The sequence below is a fragment of the Lagenorhynchus albirostris genome, chromosome 1 (genome assembly GCF_949774975.1).
Source record: "Lagenorhynchus albirostris chromosome 1, mLagAlb1.1, whole genome shotgun sequence".
Taxonomy (NCBI): domain Eukaryota; kingdom Metazoa; phylum Chordata; class Mammalia; order Artiodactyla; family Delphinidae; genus Lagenorhynchus; species Lagenorhynchus albirostris.
The window spans coordinates 93,762,215-93,788,957 of NC_083095.1; the positions used below are offsets into that span (position 1 = coordinate 93,762,215).

Genomic DNA, 26,743 nt, shown 5'->3' on the forward strand with positions numbered 1-26,743 from the left:
TTAACAACATGAACTAACTCCTACTGGCTGGGTTGTAGTCTTGGCTCCACCATGTAGTAGCTGTAGACCTTGGGCAGTTATCCTTTTGGGGCCTCATTATTATATTGGGGATAATAATAATATCTGCCTCATAGAGTTGTTGTGAGGATTAAATGAGGTGAGGCTTGTAAAGTACTTAACCCACAGTAACTGTCTAACAAATGTTATCGAAATTAAGAGTGACAGGAAAATGACATGGAGCATCTAGATTCCATGCACATGGTATTTGTCAGTGTATTAATGTACTTCCTCAATTTTAAGTTGTATTTTTTAATATTTTGATATTATTAAAATAAAAGTACTTAAGTAAATGAGTACATTTAATGTGGTAGACATTGTTTCTTTCCTCAACAACTTTTATTCATTCAATAGTTTATCGTCAAATTGAGAAAATAAGATATTGTTTATGGCTAATAGATGATTTACATCATATGGATTGGTATCAGGTAGCTCATTCAGTAATACAAATAGCTAGTAACTCACTATTTATTAACTGTAGTAGCTATTAGTTTTTAAATAATTATATTTGGCTATAAGACAGAAAATGTATTGATTGATTGTGTAGAGATTTGCACAGAAGATGGAAGGCATATATTCCTAATGTCATTTACAGGAGTTTAAGTTGGTGCACATAGCCTCTTTTCCATTTCAGTTATATCCTGTGAAATACCTAATTGTGAAAGACTTCAGGATGAAGAACATCTGAAATCTTCCTTACTGAATTTTTTGAACCTTGTTATTTTACTATTTGTTTTTATATTTACCTGTAACTGGTATCTTTGACACTTAAATTTTGGAATATATTATTGCTTTGTTTAACTTCTTGGGAAATGTTAATTTTTGGCAGGTAATTATGAGACTTTTCCTTTCAAATTTTATAGGTTATTTGGCTGTTTCTTTATTTCTACATGAAAGTCATGAACTGTTGCTTCTTCTTGTGAATACAGTTGTAAAGGTATTGTATTGTATGCTGGTTAATATGAAGTCTTAAATTATTCCTTCAGGCATCTGACATTTCTCATCAATCATATTAAATTAGGTATTTTTCAAAGAAGGTAGGCTTATAGAATGGGCTTAGAAAGATCTTTTATATCAGTTTCTGCATCTGTAAAATGAGGATAATAATAGAACTTAACCAAGTTGTTAGGGTTAAATGAAACACTGTAGAGAATAATAGTTGCTACTGCTGCTGTTATTATTGTTTTATTTAAAAAAGCAGAGTTAACGAAAATAAACTCAAAATGGTCTAAAGACCTACATGTAAGACCTGAAACCATAAAACTCCTAGAAGAGAACATAGGTGGAACACTGTTTGACATAAATTGTAGCAATATTTTCTTGGATCAGTCTCCTAAGGCAGAAGAAAAAGCAAAAATAAACAAATGGGACCTAATTAAGCTTAAAAGCTTTTGCACAGCAAAGGAAATAATTGACAAAACAAAAAGACAGCCTATGAAATGGGAGAAAATATTTGCAAATCATGGGACTGACAAGGGGTTAATATTCAAAATATACAAACAGCTTATGCAGCTCAATATCAAAAGAAAACAAACAACCCTATGAAAAAATGGGCAGAAGACCTGAATAGACATTTTTCCAAAGAAGACATGTCGATAGCTAACAGGCAATGAAAAGATGTTCAACATCACTAATTAGAGAAATGCAAATCAAAACCACAATGAGGTATCACCTCACTGAGAATGGCTATCATGAAAAAGTCTGTGAACAGCAAATGTTAGTGAGGATGTGGAGAAAAGGGAACCCTTGTACACGGTTGGTGGGAATGTAAATTGGTCAGCTACTGTGGAAAACAGTATGGAGGGTCTTTAAAAAACTAAAAATAGAACTACCACATGATCCAGCAATTTCACTCCTGGGTATATATCTGGAAAAAATGAAGACACTAATTTAAAAAGATACATAACCCCAGTGTTCATAACAGCACTATTTACAGTAGCCAAGACAGGGAAGCAACCCAAGTGCCCATCAGCAGACAATTGGATTAAGAAAATGTGGTATATATACACAATGGAATATTATTCAGCCACAAAAAGAATGAAATACTGCCATTTGCAGCAATGTGGATGGACCTAGAGAATACTATTGGAATTAAATATTAGTAAATAAGTCAGAGAAGGACAAGTACTGTATGATATCACATATATAGAATCTAAAAAATAATACAAATGAATGTATATGCAAAACAGAAACAAACTCACAGACATAGAAAAGACACTTGTGGTTACCAAAGGGGAGAGAGGGAGGGACAAATTAGGAGTATGGGATTAATAGATAACAAACTACTATATTTAAAATAGATAAACAAGGACAGCATAGGGAATTATACCCATTTATCTTGTAATAACCTATAGTGGAGTATAATCTGCAAAAATACTAAATCACTGTTCTGTACACCTGAAACTAATACAATATTATAAATAAGTATACTTCAGTAAAAGAATACATTAAAAAAAAAGCAGAGTTGGAATTATAACTCAGATCTCCAGACTCTTAGTCAGATACATCTTCCATGCTGTTGTCTTTTTCTCTAGGATCTGTTTTAAAGGGATGTGATATAAACTGAATAATTAAAGTCTTTTAAATTCTGAAAGTCAGTTTAAAGAAGAACAGAGTTTAATTGGGTAACTGAAATGTACAGATAATAAAAACACAATTTAATGCATACACAGTATTGTTTCCTGTTAAACGTTTAAACAAAATTGGTAATGAAGTATAATTGAATTGTTGAGCTTTTTCATGTTTATCTTGTTTCAGTCTTTTGATATGTGAGAGAGAGAGTGTGTGTGTGGGTGTGTAGTATCAATACTTTCTGAATTAAGTTATATACTCTCTTAAGTTTACTAATAGCTTAAACTTTTGCAAACTTTCAAAAACGTAGTTTTGGGTTTTATTAGAACGGTTTGTAAACTTTGTGCTTATCTAAGTATATATGAATGCATGCATTTTATCATATATATTCAAGAATTGCTTCCTTTTAAACTTCCACTCATATTGTTGATTAACAAGAAGAATTCATAAAATTATTCTGTTACTAGTTTAGAAAAGTTTTAAAGGCTGTAATAAGGAAGACTACTTTGGTCATTGTCAGGACAGAAATACAGTCTCCTTTAGTTCAGTTGCCTTTTGGCTATCTTTATCTATTGACTCTATTAAGGCAAATGAAACAGGGATATTCCTATAAAATATGAGGTAAGCCTAAATGTACAAATTAATTTAAAAAGTTAGTAGAAAACTATTAAGTGTGTAGGACCATTGCAATGTTGAGCTCAATGTCCCTAGATTCAGAATTTGCACTGAATGTTTTCTTTGCTTAATAATGTTAGGACTTGCAGAGCACTAACCTAGTAGAAGTATGTATGGCACTTACTATCGTCAGCCAGATTTTCCCTCGAGAAATGATTCCAGCTGTTCTTCCATTAATAGAAGATAAACTTCAACATTCTAAGTAAGTAAATTCTTTTTGGATAGGTGTCTACACTATGTATTTCAAAAGGAAAATTTATACTCAGAAGTTTATTCTAACTTTAACTTAATGCTACCAGGATAGAGGATATTCTTTGACTGCCAGGTATAACGCAAAAATCCCTGATATTTGTCCTTTATTTTTATGTGGGTTTAGAAAAATGTTAGGCAACTTTCTAAAGTTAAACTGAGAGTCAGTGAGGCTTAGCATCAGGAATCCTTGGCTTTCTTCCCACTTCTTCTGCTAACCATCAGGGGTCCTGTTTTTCTCTTGGCTATATGGGGTTGGTTGAAGATCCTTAGTTCTCACAGAGTTGTTTTGAGGATAAAGTGAAGTAATGGAAAACACATGGAAATGGTTCAAGTGCTATGAACATAGACCTTCAATGTATTGGGGATGCTTTATATCAAAACTGCAGCTTTCAAATTCTGTTTTATAGCAGAATATATCCAAATGAACCTTAACTTGTATTTTGCTAATCTTGTATTATTCCTTAACTCTCTCCTTCTCAACTTGATTACTTTTTCACCACATTTGGAATTATTTTGTTTTTGACCAAGCCCCTTAACTTCATAATCTTTAAAGTTAGGGAAAAGTTTACAGTCACTTGCCATTTTTCCTTTGTGATTGCAGTATTTTAGTTATATATACATTTTTGATAAAGATTTCTTTTGTTACTCATAATATTTCATATGCTTAAGTCAGTATTTTTAGTGTTCTAAGATTTTAAAATGTTGTTTTATGGTTTGTGTTCTTTAAATCTCAGACCATGAATATTTCAGCTAAAAATGATAGCTTTTTCTAAGAATTATGGAATAACTTCAGAGATTTTTCAGACTTGTAATATTTTGTTTATATCAAATCTGTGTTTAGAACAAATGATGGGTATGGAAAATTAATTACTGGAAATAAAATATTAGCCTTTCTTAGATAATTAGAGGTTGATATGATCACAGCAGAGCATATTTTTATGAAATTTTTCCATACCACCACTGTTTTGTGGTAGCCATACTTATCCTTTGTATGAAATCTTTCAAAGAATTGAATTTTTTCCTTGTTGCTTCCCATTTACCCTTTCAATTTTTTCCTTATTGCTTCCCATCTACTGTCATTTCAAGTCCTGGCCTTTCCTGTCTTCTACCAGTTAGAGTTTAGACTTTCTGAAACTCTGCTTTTGCAATCATGGCCATACCTAACTCCATGCTATGGAGTAAAGAGCTAAAGACAGAGCTGTGGGACAGAGCTACAGATAAACCAGTAGATATCACAACGAAGCTATGAGACAGGGCTTGGACTCAACTTTTGAATCCCTGGTTATATTTCAGCACGCCAAACTCACAGCCCGAATCCAGGTTTTTTGATATCTTGTGTTATTGCCACCACTTTGGGCCAGACCTAGGGATTCCTGATCCTGTTCAGAGTTTGTATTCTTTTCCCTCACCTCATTTACTTAGTCTCTCCCGGAACTCATATTGGTTAATGCCCAATAGCAATACATTGGGATATAGTTTACAGTTACTGTAGTATTAATACTAATGGCAAATCTTTTGTTAATCTGCTTTTCTTTTTATGTGAAAAGAATTTTCCAGCATGACATAGTTTACCTAGGAAGATAGTAGGTTGCTTGTTAATGCAGAGGCTGGGTGGCCATTTGTTAGGAATCTTATAAAAAGTATTCTTGAGTGAAACACAGAGGATTGCATTGAATAATCTCAATTTTGAGATTCTATGATTTTAGGTAACAGAAATACATATTAAGGAACCCTGAAAATAAATACTTCTGTACTGCTGTTGTGGGCACTGCCAGCATAGTCTGCAAATATGAACTATGTGGAAATAGGCATAAGAGACAAAAACAAAGAATATAATTCCTTGGAAACTACATTATGTTCATAGGATAGCAACTCTTTATTTTTGCTTCTTGTGTGCTAGACATTATCTGTTACAAATGAAGTGCAAGACTTGTGTATACTTTCCTCTTCATTGTAATGAGGTTTTTGAAACATGAGCTGGGCAAGGAGAGGAGTAACATCTTTTAATGTAAGTCCCCCTTATACTCCCCTGCCCCCCCCCAAGTATTTGGAGTATGTTTGCCCATGATGTAAAAAAAGAAATATGAAAAGCTAGAATGTTAAGGAGACTTTTAATATTGATGAAGAGACTGTTTAATGTTATTGGCAGAAATTACCTCTCACTCATTTAAATTTACTGTTGATTCTTTTCCCAATTTCTACAGATATGGCTTTCAAAAATGGAATTAGGGAATTAACGAATTTATCTTTCCTGGTTTGTTTTGGTTTCAAAAGTAATATATGCTTGTTACCAAAAAATTTTATAACTAGAGAAATATATAACATGGACAGTTAAAGTCTCTTGAGGTCTTACCTCCTAGAGATAACTACTTTTATAGTTTGGTAGATTAGAATAAAAAATTAATAATAAATGTGTAATTCTTTCTTTTTAGCTTCAGGTAACAGCTGGTATTTTTACAATCATCTGGTCCATAATCTTTTCAAACTAATAAATGTCTGATAATTCAGATGGTTTATTTAGATTTTATTTTTTATCTTTAGGGAGATTATACGAAGAAAAGCTGTCCTAGCATTATATAAATTCTATCTTATCGCTCCTAATCAAGTACAGCATATCCATATTAAGTTTCGGAAAGCACTTTGTGACAGAGATGTTGGTGTCATGGCTGCATCCTTGCACATATACCTTAGGATGATTAAGGTAAGTTGGCATTTTGAGCAGGTACTGAGTAGCTACCATTAGAAAAATGTAATTATGTAATTAAAAGAAAACTCATATTTTTCAGTAAAATGCTTAAGTCACATTTAAATTTGTATTATTGACACTTTAATAGTAATTTTTGCATGTTGTTGATCGCATGAGTTGTAGACAAATTATAGATTTAGTCTTTTTTTATGCCTAAAATTTTTTCATGTTATGAAAGAAGCATGGAAAAATGGTAGCTCTGGAAAGTGGTTGAAATTTTCAGATTTGTGGTTTTTCAAGCAGTGCCTCCCTTTTATACAACTTCATGGGATACATATAACGATTTATAGAAATGAGGAGAGCTGGTGGAGAACGTGCAAGGCATAGTCTACAGTGTTGACTCCATACGTTGATACTGTGTTGGAGGAGGAAGGGGGGTTGGATACTATGGTAAAAAATTTTTCTAAATGATGATACGGGTTTATACTAATTCAACCCCAGTGTATTGCCTGAAACCCTTTGTGTCTGAAAGTATATACTTGTGAGAGATTTCATCATACATCATAATGAAATGGAATATGCTGTTGAAATCAATTAAAAATTACAGAAACTGAAGGTTGTCTTTACTTTTATGCATTGTGTGCTCCAAAATAGTGTGGTATAAATAGATAATTGATATTAAATCTTATTTTTCCTCTAACATTTATTAAACTCTGAAAGAGCTATTATTTCCCTTCCAAAAATTTGTCCTTGATACACAGTAAAAATTACAATGAAGAGTCTAACATTCATTTTGAGGAATGTGTATTTAATTTCCCCAGTTCAGGCAGATGGTTACTAGACCTATAGTGGTGATCAATTCGTAATATATATAAATGCTGAATCACTATGTTGTACACCTGAAACTAACATAGTATTATTGTATGTTAACTACACTTCAGTTAAAAAAGATGAAAAAAAAATTTCCCCAGTCCAAGAGATTAGTCAGATAGATAATCAAGGCATACTCATTCAGAATCACAAATATGTTTAAATACTATAGAGTTAATTAAATTTTGATAAGCAGGCTTACTGATTTTGGGGGTTTTAAATGTTTGAGTAATTTTGGCTATGCTCTTCCACCTGGAACATATTTAGTTCAATCACATGAGAAGTCTTTTGAAAACAAAATTCAGAGATTGGAAACAGACCTTGGTTTTCATCAAAAGTAGAGGTATTACTGCTTTTTTCAGTATGCCAGTTCTTTTCAATTTTTGCTTTAATTGCTGATACTAGCTTTTAAAGGTTCTAAGTTGTAATTATAGAACTTTGGAAATGTGATTAAACTGTATAGGAAGTAGGAAGTGGTGGAAGCTTTTTGGGGCATGATTCAGCTCTGGATCTGGTAGCCAGAGGAGTTTCATGGTGGAAGAAATTACACAGAGGACTGTTTCTTTAAATATGAACATGAAACTTCTTAAGTGAGCATGTATTAAGTTAGATTCTATATGGCATTTCAACCAGGTCTATTTTATTTTTAAGACATTATTATTAACAGAAAGTTTTTTGTTTTGCTTTACTTTGTTTTTTGGTTGTAGGAGAATTCATCTGCATATAAAGACTTGACTGGGAGTTTTGTAACAATTTTGAAGCAAGTGGTTGGAGGAAAACTCCCCGTAGATTTCAATTACCACAGTGTACCAGCACCATGGTTACAAATTCAGCTGTTGAGAATACTAGGACTTCTAGGAAAAGATGATCAAAGGTAAACTATTCTAGGTAAATTTGATAGGCTTTAGTCATCTAGAGGTTTCATGATAAACCAGCTTCTCCCAATGCTTAATTGACTTAATAGTGATAAGTAAGCCACTATAAGAAGTATAAAAATTCTGGTTGCTGGGATAATCCTGGCTCTCTGCTTATCTCTGTCCTACTCACAGTGCAAGATACCTTTGAAGCTCCATATGTTCCATGAAACTTTCTTAACCATTCTAGTTTGGGGCTTGGGAAACTTTTTTATAAAGGGCCAGATAAATATTTTAGGCTTTGTGGGCTATATGTTGTCTATTGCAACCATTTAATTCTGCTGTTGTATACAGCTCAAAAGCAGCCATAGATAATAATATGTAAATGAATGAGCACAGCTATGTTCCAAAAAAACTCTTTAAGGACATTAAAACTTGAATTTCATATAATCTTTTTGTGTCATGAAATATTATTCTTTTGATTTTTTTTCAACCACTTAAAAATGTAAAAACCATTCTTAGCCTGTAGCCAATACAAAAACAGGCATCTGGACAGATTAGGCATGCAGACTATAGTTTGCTTACCCTGTTGCTCTAATTGGAACAATTCATTTGTTTGAATTACTCTTTTAGGCAGTAATTTTATTAAACTTTATGGGTGCCTTTCCAGTTACTTATATTTTTGTAACTTTTAATTTTGCTGTAGTTTTTCAAGCTTACGGAAAAATTCCAAGAATAGTACAGAGAGCTCTCTCTACCTCTGTTCATCAATTATTTGTATTTGCTTTATCATTCTTTCTCTCTCTGTGTGTGCATATGTGCACACCTGTTATTTTTATTTAAGAATTTTTTTTTAAACTGTTCAAGAGCAACTAGATTTGGTCCCCTTGAGAGCAAGGACCATGGCTTGAGCCCCTGATGTGTTTCTGTCTTGAGAAAATACTATTGATCAGGTTCTGACTTTAGAGATGTGGTTTTGTTTCATACAGTAGGGTACAATTTATATGCTAATCCTTTTTTAAAAAATTTTATTTAGGGCTTCCCTGGTGGCGCAGTGGTTGAAAGTCCGCCTGCCGATGCAGGGGACGCGGGTTCATGCCCCGGTCTGGGAAGATCCCACATGCCGCAGAGCAGCTAGGCCCGTGAGCCATGGCCGCTCGGCCTGCGCGTCCGGAGCCTGTGCTCCGCGACGGGAGAGGCCACAACAGTGAGAGGCCCGCGTACCGCAAAAAAAAAAAAAAAAAAAAATTTATTTATTTTTGGCTGCATTGGGTCTTCGTTGCTGTGTGTGGGCTTTTCTCTAGCTGCCCCGAGCGGGGGCTACTCTTCGTTGCGGTGCACGGGCTTCTCATTGCAGTGGCTTCTCTTGTGGAGCACGGGCTCTAGGGCCCACGGGCTCAGTAGTTGTGGCACACGGGCTTAGTTGCTCTGTGGGATGTGGGATCTTCCCGGACCAGGGCTTCCCTGCATTGGCAGGCGGATTCTTAACCATTGCGCCACCAGGGAACTCCTATATGCTAATTCTTTAGTCTCACTTTACTAAGGGATTGTCCTCTAGGCTATTATTGCTCCTAGTAATGTCTCCTCAGTGTCATGTCAGCATCCGTCTTTGGTGAGCTCCTGATGAGCGCTAACTGGGCTATATCACTCTTGGTGTTGCTATTTTACTTTTTTCTATGTTTATGAATCTCAACCTTGATTGAAACCTAGGGTGAAAACCTGGAGTTGATGGAGCAGACACACACATTGGAAATGTTTGTCCTATTGTGGAGCTCTAGTTGGAGTTCACTAGAATTCTGTTTTAAAACCATGAATTTCATAGTAATGCATTCAGACCTCACTGGTCCAAAAGGATTTAATGCCATCATATGTTGTCAGGAAGTAACTTTGGAGGCATTTAGTGAATTTACTAAATTCATTAACTCATTATCTTCCTTCTTTCCTTCATGGATGAATTTGAGGAATATGTACAAAGATGAGTATGTTGAATAGAGTTCAGAGAGGTCAGTTGAATAGAAATTAGGCTTAATTAAATGAATAAAGAGTAGAACTCTCTTATAATGTTATGGAACATTAGAATGTTCGTTCCCTCCTTTGTTGTTTGAACTCTAATAAGATTTTATGTTAACGTATATTTCTTAAGTTATGATTAGCTCAATGTGGCAAAGTAAAAATGTTGTTTTATAACAGGATTCTAACGTATTTAATTGAAAGAATTAACTTACTGGAAAAATCTCTTATATTTATGGTCTTTTATATGTATTGTTTGAATATTTTCTTGTGTTTTATAGCATTCTGCTTAGGTTATTAACATTTAGCTCAATCATGTCTGCAAATGTTTCCACATTTCATGTGGTTAATTATGACTCTTATGCCAGACATTGGCTTTTAAAATTGGGCAACTATACCATAATCTAAGTGTAGTGTTACCAAATTTGGGGAGGGAAGGATTTGTAATGTCTACTATATGGTTGTTGTCTGTGCAAGAAATGCTTACATAATAAAATGAGGAATTTTAGGGTATGGTTCTGGATTCTCACTGGATATTTATACTTTAGTTAAGATGCAATAGAAGTACATGCATTTCATATTGAGTTTTACAGCTGTATATTTGGGGAAAAAAGACATTTTCTGAGAAAATTGTAACATACATGATATGTAATTTGTATAGCCCCAGATTATTTTCATCTTTTTGTTTGTTTTATAGTGTAGTTTCTCTGCAAGAAACAACTGTGTATTCTGTGGGTCGGGGTTTTTTCTGTTGTTGTTGTTACTTTTTTTTTTGGCTACACCACGTGACCTATGGGGTCTTAGTTCCCCGACCAGGGATTGAACCTGTGCCCCCTGCATTGGAAGCGTGGAGTCTTAACCACTGGACTGCCAGGGAAGTCCCTGGGTATTCTGTTTTGATGATGCTTTTTTCTATTAGTGCTTTTTGAGTTTACAAAACATACAAAAATATCAGCTAAGAAGCCATAGTTTTCACATTGGCCTCTTGGAGAGGACTTTTCCTTGGAGAAAAGGCTTGGTGGCAGAGTGCTAGGGCTCTATAAAACACTGCATTTTTGTATAGTATCTACCTCAACCCAGTAACTATAACTGTAATCAGTGACCATAAAGACATAGGAATGGTTTTAATCTGTTAATTCCACAAAATATAATTCCTTTATATTTAACATAAATGAAAGTTAAAATTTTCTTTCTGATGAACCTGGTACTGCTCAAAGAAAGACTAGTATTTGAATATTTTTTAAAAACTAAGTGTTTGAAATACAGATAATATACTGTCTGGAGTAATCTGGTTATGTAAAGTATTAGTGTAGTAACTTTAAACAGGTAGAAATATTATATTACGAAGAAAATTATAAAAGATAGCATGTTCAACCAAACAAAAACTTTATTTGTTAAGTAGGTACAGATTGAGGAAAGAGTTGATTGACTTATCTCTTCATTGACTAGTCAGCTTTGATAAAGCAGGAAGTTAAACTCATGAAAAAGAACAAATGGAATCTTTAAGAAGTGAAATTCCCAATTCATAAAATGAATTTCTTTCACTTCTTTTCTGTAGATCCTCAGTTTTAAAGAGAGAGAAGTTTGAAAAACTATGTTTTATTGGGTTATAATACTATAATTCTACTGCAAATAAAATATCTTTTAAACAGGACAAGTGAATTAATGTATGATGTTCTCGATGAATCCTTACGAAGAGCTGAGTTAAATCACAATGTCACGTATGGTAGGTAACATATGTAAATGCTGTTCTAATGACTAATAATGTTTTCAGTATTATAGCTAAATCTGTGTTAGAATATTATAAATTTCAATAGAATTTTAAATGTTAATTTTTAAGGTGGTTTTGGGATTATTATTTTTCACTGGAAGCATTGAATAACTAATAAAAATAATTTGAAATTACGCCATTGTTTAAATGTTGACCTAAATTGACTATTAAAATTGTCTCTCTTTTCAAGTCTTTATTTTTAAAGAGAAATTGTCTCTGTATTGAAAATGTCCATCAAGCATCTAATTGACTGTGAAGATAACCTAGTAGGTCCATTCCATACTTAAGACAGTTCTTAAATGAAATAATCAGTCAACTAGTCACCAAATATTTCTTAAGTTTTTGTTATTTATCAGACCCTGTGAAAGATGCTTGGAATACAGTCGTGAATAAAATAATATCGTTGAGCTCACAGCCTAAATAGATGGAAGGGGGCAGGTACTAGAAATATTACAGAAATGAATTTACAAGGTACTCTGGAGAATACAGCAGCTAGTCTTAGATGAGAGGGAGAACAAGGAAGGCTTTTCTGAAAAAGTGATATTTAAGATAACTGAAGGATGAGTACGATATAGATAAGAATATATAGATGTGGAATAATGTACTTTTTAATGAAGAGACAATAGCTATTTATGTTAAATACAATTTTACAAAGTAATTTAGTGATAAGAGACAAGAGTAAAATGGGGGAGGAGGGAGGAGAACTGAGAAAAGTAACCAAAAAAACTTCCAGTCTTAATAGCCAGAGGGAAGAACTCTTAGTTCTTTATTGATCAGCCTGAAAAAGCTCGTTGAAGAAATTGGGATATTTGGAGATATTTAAAGGATAGAAGTAAAACAGTTTGAATCTCACCTGGTATGGAGAAGGGCAGTAGAAGAGGTATAGAGAGGTATAACTCAAATGAGAAGTCATTTCTTAATCTGGTAAAATACCGTGAAGTAGGGGATGGAGGGCATTACTTGTTCTTTCAGACAATGGTAAACTGTGGATCTTTAAGAACAATGGTTGTAGAAGTGCAGAGTAGACTAGAGGGCAGAAATTGAACTAGTTTAACTGTAATAAAAGTGCTTGACAAAAATGCAGTAGGAATAAAAAGAAAGGATTGCATGCATAAGACTAGTATGGAAAAAATAATGCACGTGGTAGTGATTTGGGATAGTAAATTTTGAAGCATAGATTTATGTTTTGCGTGTATAAATGGTAATTAAGATAATAAGTGTGGTGTATTCATTTGTTCACCCAGTATTTATTGAGTGCCTACAAAACAAAAATTTAATTTGTAAACTAGGTACAGATTGAGGAAAGAGTTGATTGACTTAACGTATTCCTCCATGGTAAGTGTGGGAGCTTAAGGGAAGAATAAGGTAGACACAGGCCCTGCCCTTATAAGTGTATAGTATAATGAATAGTTGACATCATCTAGGATCCTGCTATGTAATGAGAAGAATAAGGTGCCAGAGGTAAGGATGATCATTATTGAGGCAGGTGGTTTGGCTAGGAGCTGTCAGTGTATCCAGAGTAGTGTCAGAATCTTTGGAGGCAGCTAAAGTAAATTAAAAAGTTTTGCTTGAGACATAATCGTGGTCTAGGATAAGGGTTTGAAAGGCTCTCAAGGAATTCTGTTTAAAATCAATTTTCTGCTTTTCTTCTTTGCAGAAAGTTTTTTTTTCTTTCTGTAATTGACATTTCAGCTTTAATTTTTTAATTTTTTTGAATAGGTAATATATGCACATGGTTCAAAATTCAAAAGGTACAAAAGGGTATACAGTGAACAGTAAGTGTCCCTTTGACCCTTATGACCCACCACCCAGTTCCCCCTCCTGGAGATAACCACTGTTACTACTTTCGATTTAGAGAATACTGTATACCTGAGGAAATATTTTTTAATGTTCTCCATTAGGACATCCTTCTTTTATTAAGATTGCTGGGACCAGTGCCAACAGTTTATTTCTTTGTAGTCTGTCAGTCCATTGTTTCACCTTGCCAGAGAAACTTAGTTTCTGCTGTTTCCCTTTTTTCCTTTATTTATCTTCTCTTTGTTCTATATTTCCCCCCGTATTTGTACTGATACAGTTTATAGCTTACAGTGAGTTTATCAATGGTAGAGTGTTCTCTAGTAAACCTAATATAAATATCTTATTACTTAAAAATGTGAATTTTAATTATAAACTTCATAAGGGCAGGGACTGTGTCTGTCTTATTGGCCAGCATATCCCAGTATCTGGCACTGGATTACTCAGCGAGTAATATGTTTTAATTGAATTGAAGGAAGAGAAAGTTATTTTACTTTTATCAGTTATCTTATTGGGTTTCAGTCTTAATATTTTTTAAACTGTATTTTTATGAAAGTTTCATTATTATAACTTAGTGTCAAATCAAGAAATAAATCACATCAGAGGCATTTACTGAGTATCTGCTATGTGCCAGGCATTGCATAAAGTGATGTAGAGGATATGAAGAAGTATTAAATATAATCTTTGCCTTCAAGGAATTTACAGTATAATGGAGAAGATAACTTATTTATGAAAGCATAATATCAGTATAAGGCAGAATGCAAAGGGGAGATAAAGTCAATAAATATTACAGGAATCCAGAGGCGATAAAGATCACTCTGGGCTTCAGGGCACATAAAGATTTATTGATGTAATAGGACCTTGAAAGATAGGATTAAGATAGCCAGAAGGGAGGTTAAAAGTGGTTCTAAGGCAGAGGGAACATGAGAGAAGGTGCAGAAGCAGGCGTGTTTAAAACAGTTTCAGAGAACAGTGACTTGCCAGCCTGTTTGGACAGTTCATAGTGAAGCAGTGGGAAGCCCATATTGTGGAGGTCCTCCCATGGCAGCCAAAGGAACTTTATACTGTATAAATCTGGAGGTATGGAATAGTTTTGGGCAGGGTACTGATAAGATGAGAAAGATATTTTTAGTAAACTATTTGGTAAATTGGGAGAATTACATAAAATGGAGTATAAGGGATAGAACCATCAAAAGTAGATAGCAGTACTTTTCCCACTAAGTACACCTAAAAACTCTGGACATTATATGTAAAATAAACATATAAGACTCTGAAAGGTGGATAAATGAAGGTAGACTGGTTAGGGAACTTTGCATTCAAGGAACAACACCAAGGTGAGTACCCTGGGCTTTCTTTTTGCCTCATATACCCCAGACTGGGTACTGAAGAGCCAGCAGTCTGAAAATGCCAACAGGTGCAGACAAAAGTACCCTGAAAAAAGCCTGCTCTCTAGCCAAAGGACTAAGGGAAAAAGGGCAAACTAGCAAGATAGAAAACTTTTAGACAATAGCTCTTCTATTACAGTCAAGCATCACACAGAAAAAACTGTGGACCACCCACAGCAGCAGAGGCTGAATGGAGAGTCAAGATTTCCACCCTCACCAGATACAATGAGGTGCCCCAACCCTCCCACGGGGCTAGTGGTGAAGACCAAGAGGGGCAGCTGCAGTTTCATCCCTGCCAGATGTTAAGGGGGACCCTCCCTGGCATTGCCAGTGGAGATGATGTGGGAAGCCTGGATTTCACATTATCCAGGAGCAGGGAATAATGAGGTACCCCTCCCATCTTTCCTGAGGTGGCGTTAGAAGAAGTCTAGTGACGAGTTAGGGCTTTTAAACTGGTCATGTATACCAGGGCCACCCCCTTAATCTCAATGCAGGTCGTATAGGGAGCAGTAACGGGGTGTCCCTCCCTCTTCCAGGCAGGGTACTTCCATCCCCCATCCAGGAGGAACCAGCATCCCCTGCCTCTCCAAGTGTTAAAGGAGGCAGAGCGGACTGCCACCCTTATTGCATGGTACCCGCATCTCCCTGCCAGAGTGGTGACAGTAGTTAACTTATTTAAAATGAAAGTAAAGTCTAGTCTGAAGGATACAGTGTCAGTAGAACTTCTTCAAATTTTGTGCATAATTCTACCCAAAATATCTATGATAAAACCACAGTGTCACAAATGTTAGAATGTTATTAATTTTTAATTTGTTAATTTTTTACTTGATGGTATTTTGATTAGGACCTGGCTTCCTCTGGAAGAGTAAACAAAGCTCCACGATGCATTTTACCTTTAGAAATCCTTAGAGGCTCTACAGCAAGTCCCCTACGTACAAACAAGTTCCTTTCCGAGAGCATGTTTGTAAGTCCAATTTGTTCATAAGTCCGACAAAGTTAACCTAGGTACTCAACCAACACAGTTGGCTATATAGTACTGTACTGTAATAGGTTTATAACACTTTTCACACAAATAATACATAAAAAACAAACACAAAAATAAATAAAGCATTTTTAATCTTACAGTACAGTACCTTGAAAAGTACGGTAGTACAGTACAACCGCTGGCATACAGGGGCACATTTGTATCTTCGAAAGTTTGCAACTTGAAGGTTCGTATGTGGGGGACTTACTGTATTCTTTTAACCACTGCAGTGAGGAGACAGCAGAGTAATTGCTTTTTCATTTATGGACTTAGACTTTTGTAGAGTTGGAGAATAAAGGCTATTAGCCTCTAAATTATTTAAAAATAATTTTAAAAACCTGTTAAGTTCATTTCAGCTCATTTATGCCTAGGTTGACTAATAAGTGCAATTTTTGAACTATTAATTTTACCTAAACTAGCTTTTCAGAAATCTTGAGCATCTAAATATAAAAGTTTAGGTTTTAGATGGGTAATGAGAAGCTTTTGTTGTCAGTAAAACATCTTGATAGGAGAGCTCTAAATGGTAGAAATCCATAAAGGAAAATATGTCAGTTATGATAGAAAATGGAACATCATCATTTTTAATCTTACTTAGGTCTAGCATGTTTGTTCAGGGTTTGGCAAACTTCTTCTGAAAAGAGGGCTGAAAAGATAGTAAATATTTTAGGTTTTGTGTCGGTCATATAGGTTTTTGTCATATATTCTCCTTTGTTTATTTTAAACCTTTGAAAATGTAATTGTATACCTAAAAGTAATAATTTTATATGTCAGTTATATCTCAAAAAATGTAATTACAAAGATAGGCTGAGGGCTGTGTTTAACGATGTGTTGCCTACTCCTGCCTTAGTTGATTAGTTAAGTTAGTTGACTAAGGCTCTCTCTGTTTACTTCGTGAAGTCATAAAATCAGCTTTTTTCATAGCACAGAGTAACGACTTTTTACAGCATAACATCTGGATATATAAAGAATCTTTTTAGGTTCAGTTGACTTACTTTGTAGGTTTTCCTTTAATTAAAGTCAGTTCCCTTCTTAAAGAGTTGTTTATTTCTTAAAAATCTTTCCTTCTGATTTCTTTTCCCTCTCCTTATTTAGAAAGTATTTATTTATGTAAAGCTTTTTACCAGAAATTTATATGTGTATCAATTGATAGGCAGCTTAGCAGTGTAAAACATAGTTAGTTGAATATTCAGGATCTATCTTATATCCTATACACAAATGTTTGATTGTTATGTTTTAAGCTTTTGGAAAAAGAGCAGGAGTGATTCTATCAAAGACACGATATGCTTCAACTATATAGTAGAACTGTTTTTAAGTCTGCTGATTCTGTGTCTCACATCTCATTCTGTGATTCCACAGGACATGCAGGACTTAATGGTGCCTAAATGATTCTTCTTTACCATGGCGAAGCTCCAGCTCTTTGACTTATGCTCTTTAAGAGAGTTTGAAAAAAATTTTAGTATCCACTTTGATCATCTATTATAGCTATCAGATCTTTGATGAGACCAGAAAATCAAATTTGAACACTATTAAGATGTTCAGTAGATTTTCTATATCCTTGGAGGTTAATTGTTAAAAAGTGGTTTGAAGATTTTTGAGTAGTGGCCCTATTTTGAAATAAATGCTAGAGCATCCTGGAAGGATTATGTTGAAATAAACTGCACTGAAATAAACTACATATACAGTTTCTATGTAAAAGTGGTAGAAAATGCCTAAGAATAAATTATTTTAAGCATTCAAGGAGTGTTGGAAGTATCTATTTATATGGGAACAATGAATGTATTACTTATGTGTCGGTTAGAATGTGATTTCCTTGAGGGCAGGGGTTTTTGTCACCGCTGTATCCATACTAGTAGAACAATGTCTGGCTCATAGGAAGTTTCAGAAAATACTTGTTGCATGACTGAATATATCATTCTTATCTATTAATATATATCATTCTCTTTAAATTGTACTGTGGTAACGTAATCCTAACAACTGTATAAAGCCTGAAAACAGTAAAGTTCTTATCTTTGAAAAATTTCCATAAGTAAGATTTTTGACTAAAACTGACCTTCCAATTAGTTTGTTTTGTTAGGAGTTCTACACAGATATATTCTTTTATTATGCCTTAATATGATCCCTGACATTATAATATTTTATTTCTGTAGCTATTCTGTTTGAATGTGTACATACAGTCTATTCTATTTATCCTAAATCGGAATTACTTGAGAAGGCTGCCAAGTGCATTGGAAAATTTGTTTTGTCACCTAAAATAAATCTCAAATATTTAGGTAAGATGATTGGTTCTTTTGATGGAAATTACCAAGAGAGTTTTTGAAATTTGCTGGGTATTTGTTTTATGTCATTTTCTATAATGTAATCTTTGCTTCTAGGATTGAAGGCTCTTACCTATGTTATCCAACAGGATCCCACTCTGGCTCTTCAGCACCAGATGACAATAATTGAATGCTTAGACCATCCTGATCCCATTATTAAAAGAGAGGTAAACTGGTATTTTGAGTAATGTATGTGAAGTGTTACAATTTTTAAACTTTTTGTTGGTATTATGGAGAGAGATTAAAATGGTGGGCAGTGTGTATGTGCACACGTGTGTATTTTAACTTTTGAGTGCATTTTATTCTTTCTATTGAAGTTTAAGGAACTTTTCTAAAAAGCACTTGTGTCAGTAATTACAAGAATGGTTTATTTATTTATTTATTTTTTAAAAACATCTTTATTGGAGTATAATTGCTTTACAATGGTGTGTTAGTTTCTGCTTTATAACAAACTGAATCAGCTATACATATACATATATCCCCATATCTCCTCTATCTTGCATCTCCCTCCCAACCTCCCTATCCCGCTCCTCTAGGTGGTCAGAAAGCACTGAGCTGGTCTCCCTGTGCTATGCAGCTGCTTCCCACTAGCTATCTGTTTTACATTTGGTAGTATATATAAGTCCATGCCACTCTATCACTTCGTCCCAGCTTACCCTTCCCCCTCCTCGTGTCCTCAAATCCATCCTCTATGTCTGCGACAATAATGGTTTTAAATTATGAGTTGGGGCTTCCCTCGTGGCGCAGTGGTTAAGAATCTGCCTGCCAATGCAGGGGAGCCCTGGTCCGGGAAGATCCCACATGCTGCAGAGCAACTAAGCCCGTGCGTCACAACTACTGAGCGTGTGCTCTAGAGCCCACAAGCCACAACTACTGAGCCCACGTGTGCAGCTACTGAAGCCCATGCGCCTAGAGCCCATGGGCTCTCCACAACAGGAGAAGCCACCACAATGAGAAGCCTGCGCACCGCAACAAAGAGTAGCCCCTGCTCACCGCAAGTAGAGAAAGCCCACGCGCAGCAACGAAGACCCAACACAGCCAAAAATATAAATAAATAAATACGTTTTAAAAATAAATAAAATAGAAAATGAAACAAATGCTGTCAAGACAAGAGCACTCTTAAAAAAATAATAAAAAAATAAATTATGAGTTGGAGGAGTTAGGTCCAGTTACCTGTATAGGATTCATTAATATCTTTTTTGGTCCAAGAATTGTATGAATCGGAGACCTGAACTCTATTCCCAGGTCTTCCTATTAGTACAATTTTAAGAAGTTATTTATGATGATTAATTTTTTCCATTATTAACGTCTATAAACTAGGCTAATGCAGTCCCTATTGAATATGTAGGAATGTTGAAAGAATTAATAAAGATATCCCTAAAATGTTTTGAACTTTTTGGAAGGAAAGTTGTATAATTTACTTAATTTTTTTCAACTTTTTCCTTTTATAAAATTGCTTCAATATCTACTTGGGTGTCCATGTAGGTATATCTGCTAATTCTTATGTAGAGAATCACTTTATACCTTCATTTAAAATGGTATATGGGACCTAGGTAAGAAGAGTAGATAGTTTTATTTCTGATTTTAAAAATAATAAAGATAAAAAGAATCTACTAAACATCTAAATTACTTAAAAGCAGTGAATTAAAAGTAGTTTATTGAGAGAACACTGTATTACATTAAACAACTATAATTTTTAAAAGATAAGATTATGAATTTTGAATTTTAGTACTATTTTTGAAATAATATTTTCAAGAAATTGCCATCTACATATATATACATATATGTTTTTTGCATTCATATTTTTAATCTTCTGAAAATTGTTACCTGCCTTGAATGAATCCAGGAAGTTTACAGATGTACTAATTTCTATGTGTGGACATTGTAGAAAAATGAGAAGATGCCAAGGGACAGTAACAAATAATTATATTGCTCTTCCACTTTGAACAGACATAGAGCATGCATTTTCTTTGTGTGATTAAGTACTAAATTGAACACGGTTGACTTAGATACAGTTTTCTTATTGCTGTATTTATTTATTGGGATCTCATTTAAAAATGAGGGTCAAAGGGAAACTAGACAACTTTTAAAATTATGAAGTCTGATCTGTAGTGAGAAAAGTAGCTTGAATTTTTGGGGAAGGGTACTGAGTATCAGTGGTGCCCCAAGAAGGTACTGCAGTACTGTCTCCTCGATGCCACTGTCACTTCTAACCTCCATCAGTAACCATATGGCAAGAACTTTGGTCCTGGGGTATGGAGTGACCTGTTGCTTGGGGCTGGGATTCCCTTTTACCTGATTTTATTACTTTTCTTTCATAGCAGGGAAAAAGAAGGCAAGAAGGAGTTAACAGAAAAGACCTCTAGCCATGCAGTTCATAATACCAGTCACCATTCAGTCCTGGAAATGCTAAATTTCATGGTCTTAGAGTAGGAAGTAAATTTGGTGTAGATTATCTTAAAATATGTGACATATAGAGTCTACAGGAAGCATGTCTGAAGCAGCTTCATAGGTTGAAAGTTATAAATACATGGGGAACCTATGTATTTATAGATTTTAAATGGTGTTAAGGATTAACTGGAACAGTTTAAAAAAAATTCAAAATCTGTTGTCCTTTGTACTTGAAGTCCTGGGTATAGGACTGAAAAATTAGAAAGAACCCTAAAGATAGATGAACAAGTTTGATGAGAAGGATATGTGGAAATTCTCCTGCAGCTAATATTGTTGCTCCTGAAATGCCAGTAAACGATGCTTTCTCATTATTGCCCTTTGTCTCCCACTGATTTCTGGGAACTGTGATATTTTTACAACCCTGATGTAGGGCCTCAGAAAGCCAGCCAAATGGGAGCTTACTCTGGTACTGGTCTTCCTTCATCTTTCTTCAGGCAGCAAGAGGTATATGCCTCATCACTGAGAAAGCTGTAAAATGGTTCTTCCTTGATACCCGAGATTCTGAACGTAGGCCTTGCTGGGGTTTGAAGTGCTTGCACTACCTTATCCATTCATTAGAGACCATTTGCCCTTAGCTGACAAATCCATTCAAGTGTGGTTTTCTGTTGTTCGGGTAGTGTGGAAAAAGCATTTTGCAAGACTGGATTTTTATATGTGTATGCATGTGTACACACACACGCGCACATGCATAGCACACAGGTATAAGTAATGTAGGTTTAAGAAGCTGTTACATTTTTAGAAAATAGATTATTAACCTTTTAACTTTTTAGTCTTTACATGGCCTGTCATGTAGAGATGTCAGATGATTATTATCTATATCAATAGAAGGCTTTTAGACTTTGGAATTGATTATAATTCTTTTTTTTTTTTTTGACAATAGTCTTACCTTTCTTAAGTTCTGTTCAGTTAAAATGTGCATTTCTTGAGCACCTATTAACTGCCCAGTAGAGCTACATAAAAGTGGAAGAATCAACTGTTATAAACCTATATGTTACAGTATTTATTTGTTATCATGCATAGTTTTATAATACTATTTTTATTTTTCTTTCTTAAATAGACTCTGGAACTTCTTTACAGAATTACTAATGCACAGAATATAACAGTGATTGTCCAGAAAATGCTTGAATATTTACATCAGAGCAAAGAAGAATATATTATTGTCAATTTGGTTGGCAAAATAGCTGAGCTGGCTGAGAAATATCCTTTGTTTGGACCATGAGTCATAAAATACCTTTAGTTACACAGTGACTTTAAAATAATTGCTCTAGACATGGTCACTTGCAGGTTGAGTTCAGAGGCCCAGCAGTAACTTCCATTCCTGATATTCAAGCCTCTCTTGCTGTCAAAAGCAGGAATTTGTGTAGACTTCCTAGGGGATGACTTTTTTCCTGGTTCTTTTTATTCCATTGGTCAGTATTATCAGCAGGAGGATACAGGAATCTCTGTCTGATTCCTCTTAGAGTCCCTCCTTGTCTTTGACTTTACTTCCTACTCAGTTTCTTTCCTGAGTAAAAGTTCTTGTTTTCAGGGGATTGTTGAGGGGATCAGGATGCTAAAATTTATCCTTTACACTACTGTTTATACTAGAAATTGTCACAGTGAAGTAGTTGGCAACTCCATTCACATGTTACTTTTCTTCACATTTGTTTCTTAAAAGTCAAAGGAACTTTGCAGTTCAAGAGGTTACTCATCATTCTTTTTAAGATGTCTGTTGTTTAAATCTAAGATTGAATGAATGAATAATGCTGATCAAAGTATCTTGGAAATTGCTTAAGTATAGTTTTGTCCTAACCAGTGCTATAGCTCTGGCCAGCAGAATGATAGAATTTTAGAACTGAAGAAGAACAGATTAGAAAAGAGGGTCAACAACTTGTTCAGATAGACATGTCACAACATTTAGTTTCTGAAGTGCATATCATTTTCCATTATGTTTTTGTCCATAGTTAGCTGGAACATTTCTTTCAATTATTTCAGAGTTATTTATTGGACACCTGTTATGTGCAATATATGGTGCTAGATAAAGCACCATGAACTGGTTTATTAAGTTTATTCAATAAGCTTTTACCGAGCACCTATTTTACATATAGCTGGAGTATAGAACAATTTATTGACAGAGTTAAAGGTATAAATGCCAAACTAGGATGAACTGAGGGTTATTTTTTTTTAAGATTTATACAGAAAGGATAATTTTAATAAGTGGCATTTGGAAGTGTACTTGTTCTTAACACTGTGGACACATATGCTCCTGATAATGCGTGGTTTATTCAGACAATGAATGCTGTATTTTCAGTGGGAGGAGATGTTATGCATCCTGATATTCCCAATAACTTTCTGAGACTGCTGGCAGAAGGTTAGTAAACTGTTGCATTCTGCAAAGATTTTAAAATTAAATGTTTTTATTACAGAGTCCTTAGAGAATTTAGTAGAAATTAAAATGGTATATTAATTTCTTTGTAGGTTTTGATGATGAAACAGAAAATCAACAATTAAGGCTCTATGCAGTTCAGTCTTATTTCACTTTACTAGATGTGGAAAATGTGTTCTACCCACAGAGATTTCTTCAAGTTATGAGTTGGGTGAGCAAAGTACATTGAATCATAAATGTTTATAATATTTTTTTATAAAGTCAAATACTAATAATATATTTCTTCAGAAATCATTCAGTTCTACTCAGTTAACTCCTTCAGCTGTCAATTTTCTTTCCCAGTGGCTACCTTCTATCACTTAACTATTTACTTACCTATTCATTCTCTCTGCCATCTCACTTGACTAGTCTTTTAAATACGGGTATTTATTTAGATGCCTGTCTGTGTCTACAATGCATTTGTTGTGTTTTCTATGTGAATCTATTTTTGAATATGTGAATACTCATATATCTGTGCTATGTTAGCTTTCTATTGCTGCATAATAATGTTACCACAAACTTAAAACAACATACATTTGTTATCTCACAGTTTCTGTGGGTTAGGAGTCCAGGCATGGGTTCTCTGCTTAAGGTCTTTCAGGGTTTCAATCATCGTGTCACTTGGGGCTGCTGTTTCATCTGAAGCTTGATTAGTAAAGGATCTGCTTCCAAGCTCACATGTGGTTGTTGGCTGAAATCAGTTTCTTGCAGCTGTAAGACTGAGGGTTTGAGGTTCAGACTGTTGACTGTTGCCTGCCCTTAGCTCCAAGAGCTGCCCTCAGTTTATTGCCAGGTGGGCCTCCCAACATGGCTGCTTGCTTCATCAAAGCCAGCAAGGAGATCATCTCTGCAAAACAAGGTCACAGTTTTACGTTATATAAACCTACATAATCGTATACATCCTGTCACCTTTGTATATTCTTTCTTGTGCATATGAGTGAGCATTTCTTTAGGGGGAGATTTGGAGAAGTGCAGCTCTGGGTCATAGGATATTCACACTTTAATATTTTATGGTTTTGTCAAATGTTAGCATGTTAACCATAATTTTACCCAGACTTTTATTAAAGAATTCTTTTCTAATCTGCAGGAAAGTTGAAAAAATGGCGTAATAAATACCCCTATACTTTTCACCTAGATTCCCAGTTAATATTTTTAACCACCTTTGCTTTACTGTATCTATTTGGTTCCCTAAGATCTTATGGAAAAACCCGAACGAACTTTTTGGCCAACCCAGTACATCTATATCTATAGCTAGGTCTACCTATATACAGTTTGTTTTGTTGAGCCATTTAAAATTGAGTTGCAGGGGCTTCCCTGGTGGCGCAGTAGTTGAGAGTCCGCCTGCCGATGCAGGGGACACGGGTTCGTGCCCCGGTCCGGGAAGATCCCACGTGCCGCGAAGTGGCTGGGCCTGTGAGCCATGGCCACTGGGCCTACGTGTCCGGAGCCTGTGCTCCGCAACAGGAGAGGCCACAACAGTGAGAGGCCCGTGTACCACAAAATAAAATAAAATAAAACAAAATAAATAAAAATAAAATTGAGTTGCAGACCTCATGACACTTACCCTATAAAAAATTCAGTGTGAATCTCCCAAGAGTGATGTTCCAGATAACCATAAAACCATTATTGCACCTAAGAAATGTGACCTTAATTCATTAATATCACCCAATATACAGTCCATATTCAGACTTATCCAGTTGTCCAAAAAATGTCTCTTATGACTATTTTTCTACTCCTCCCAATCCCATATCAGGTTAAGATTCACAAATTGCATTTAGCTATGTCTTTTAATGTCTTTTATTTTACAGTGATGCGCAGTTTCTTTTTGTTTTCATGACATTGATTTTTTTGGATGAATACTGTTGACTTGCAGAATGTCCAGCATTCTGAATTGGACTATTTCTGGTTCAGTTAAACATTTTTAGCAAGAATACTACATTGTCAATATGTATTTCTCACTGCATTGTATCAGGATGCATATAATGTCAGTTCCTCCAATTATTGGTGATAGTAAATTCTTTTGTTTGGTTAAGATGGTGACCTTTGTAAAGGTTCTCGCCATTGTAAACGTGCTGTTTCTCCTTACTAATTTAGAACTAATCTGTGAGGTGATTCTGTGAGACTTTGTGAACATCTGTTCTTCAACTATTTTTCATCAATGGTTTTAGCATTCATAATCCTTGTCTAAATTGATTGTTGTATTTGGTGGCCATTTGTATTTTCCTCCATGAACACGATATGTTCATATATTTAGAGTGTTTCTTTTTCTACAGCATACAAATCCTGTACCTGTTTTGTTAGATTTATACATAGGTACAGATGGTCCCTGATTTAAGATGGTTAAGCTTATGATTTTTCAACTTTACAATGGTGCAAAGTGATACAAATTCAGGAGAAACTTCAAAATTTTTTTTTTAATTGGAGTATAGCTGATTTACAATAGTATATTAGTTTCAGGTGTATAGCATGGTGATTCATTATTTTTGCTGATTATATTCCATTATTGATTATTACAAGATAATGGGTATAATTTCCTGTACTATACAGTATATCCTTGTTGCTTATCTATTTTATACATAGTAGTTTGTGTCTCTTAATCCCTTACCCGTAACCTGCCCCTTCCCCTTCCCTCTCTCCACTGGTAACCACTAGTTTGTTTTCTGCTTCTTTTCATTTTATTGAAGTATAGTTGATTTACAGCATGTGTTAGTTTCTGGTGTACAGCAAAGTGATTCAATTATACATATATGTACATACTCTTTTTCATATTCTTTTCCATTATGATGTAGTACAGGATTTTGAATATAGTTCCCTGTGCTATACAGTAGGACATTGTTGTTTATCTATTCTATATATAGTAGTTTGTATCTGCTAATCCCAAATTCCTAATTTATCCCTCCCCCAACCCCTTTCTCCTTTGGTAACCATAAGTTTGTTTTCTATGTCTGTGAGTCTGTTTCTCTTTTGTAGATAAGTTCATTTGTGTCATATTTTAGATTCCACATATAAGTGATATCATATGGTATTTGTCTTTCTCTTTGACTTCACTTAGTATGACAATCTCTAGGTCCACCCATGTTGCTGCAAATGACATTATTTCATTCTTTTTTATGGGTGAGTAGTATTCTATTGTGTATATATACCACATCTTCTTAATCCATTCAATATGTTGATGGGCATTTTAGGTTGTTTCTTTGTCTTGGCTGTTGTAAATAATGCTGCTATGATCACTAGAGGCGTGTATCTTTTCAAATTATAGTTTTCTCTGGGTATATGCTCAGGAGTGAGATTGCTGGATCATATGGCAACTCTACTTTTAATTTTTTTAAGAAACCTCCGTACTGTCTTCCATAGTGGCTACACCAATTTAAATTCCCACCAACCATATAGCAAGGTTCCCTTGTCTCCGCACTCTCTCCAGCATTTATTATTTGTAGACTTTTTGATCATAGTCATTCTCACAGGTGTGAGGTGGTATCTCATTGTGGTTTTTATTTGCTTTTCTCTAATAATTAGTGATGTTGAGCATCTTTTCATGTGCCTGTTAGCCATCTGTACGTCTTCTTTGGAAAAATGTCTGTTCAGGTCTTCTGCCCGTTTTTTCATTGGACTGTTTGTTCTTTT

At 34.7% G+C, this 26,743-nt stretch overlaps 1 protein-coding gene across 4 annotated transcripts in view; it reads left to right on the forward strand.

The window, feature by feature from the left end:
* Positions 1 to 26,743, forward strand: part of AP4E1 (adaptor related protein complex 4 subunit epsilon 1) — a 94,338-nt gene that overhangs the window by 8,100 nt on the left and 59,495 nt on the right. For all 4 annotated transcript variants that reach the window (XM_060149827.1, XM_060149836.1, XM_060149846.1 and 1 more), the window contains exons 4-13: positions 921 to 994; positions 3,384 to 3,505; positions 6,097 to 6,256; positions 7,819 to 7,985; positions 11,628 to 11,701; positions 18,097 to 18,219; positions 18,322 to 18,431; positions 21,773 to 21,912; positions 22,953 to 23,065; positions 23,173 to 23,291. In XM_060149827.1, the coding sequence (XP_060005810.1) occupies positions 921 to 994; positions 3,384 to 3,505; positions 6,097 to 6,256; positions 7,819 to 7,985; positions 11,628 to 11,701; positions 18,097 to 18,219; positions 18,322 to 18,431; positions 21,773 to 21,912; positions 22,953 to 23,065; positions 23,173 to 23,291 (1,202 nt within the window). The remainder of the gene's footprint in view (positions 1 to 920; positions 995 to 3,383; positions 3,506 to 6,096; positions 6,257 to 7,818; positions 7,986 to 11,627; positions 11,702 to 18,096; positions 18,220 to 18,321; positions 18,432 to 21,772; positions 21,913 to 22,952; positions 23,066 to 23,172; positions 23,292 to 26,743) is intronic.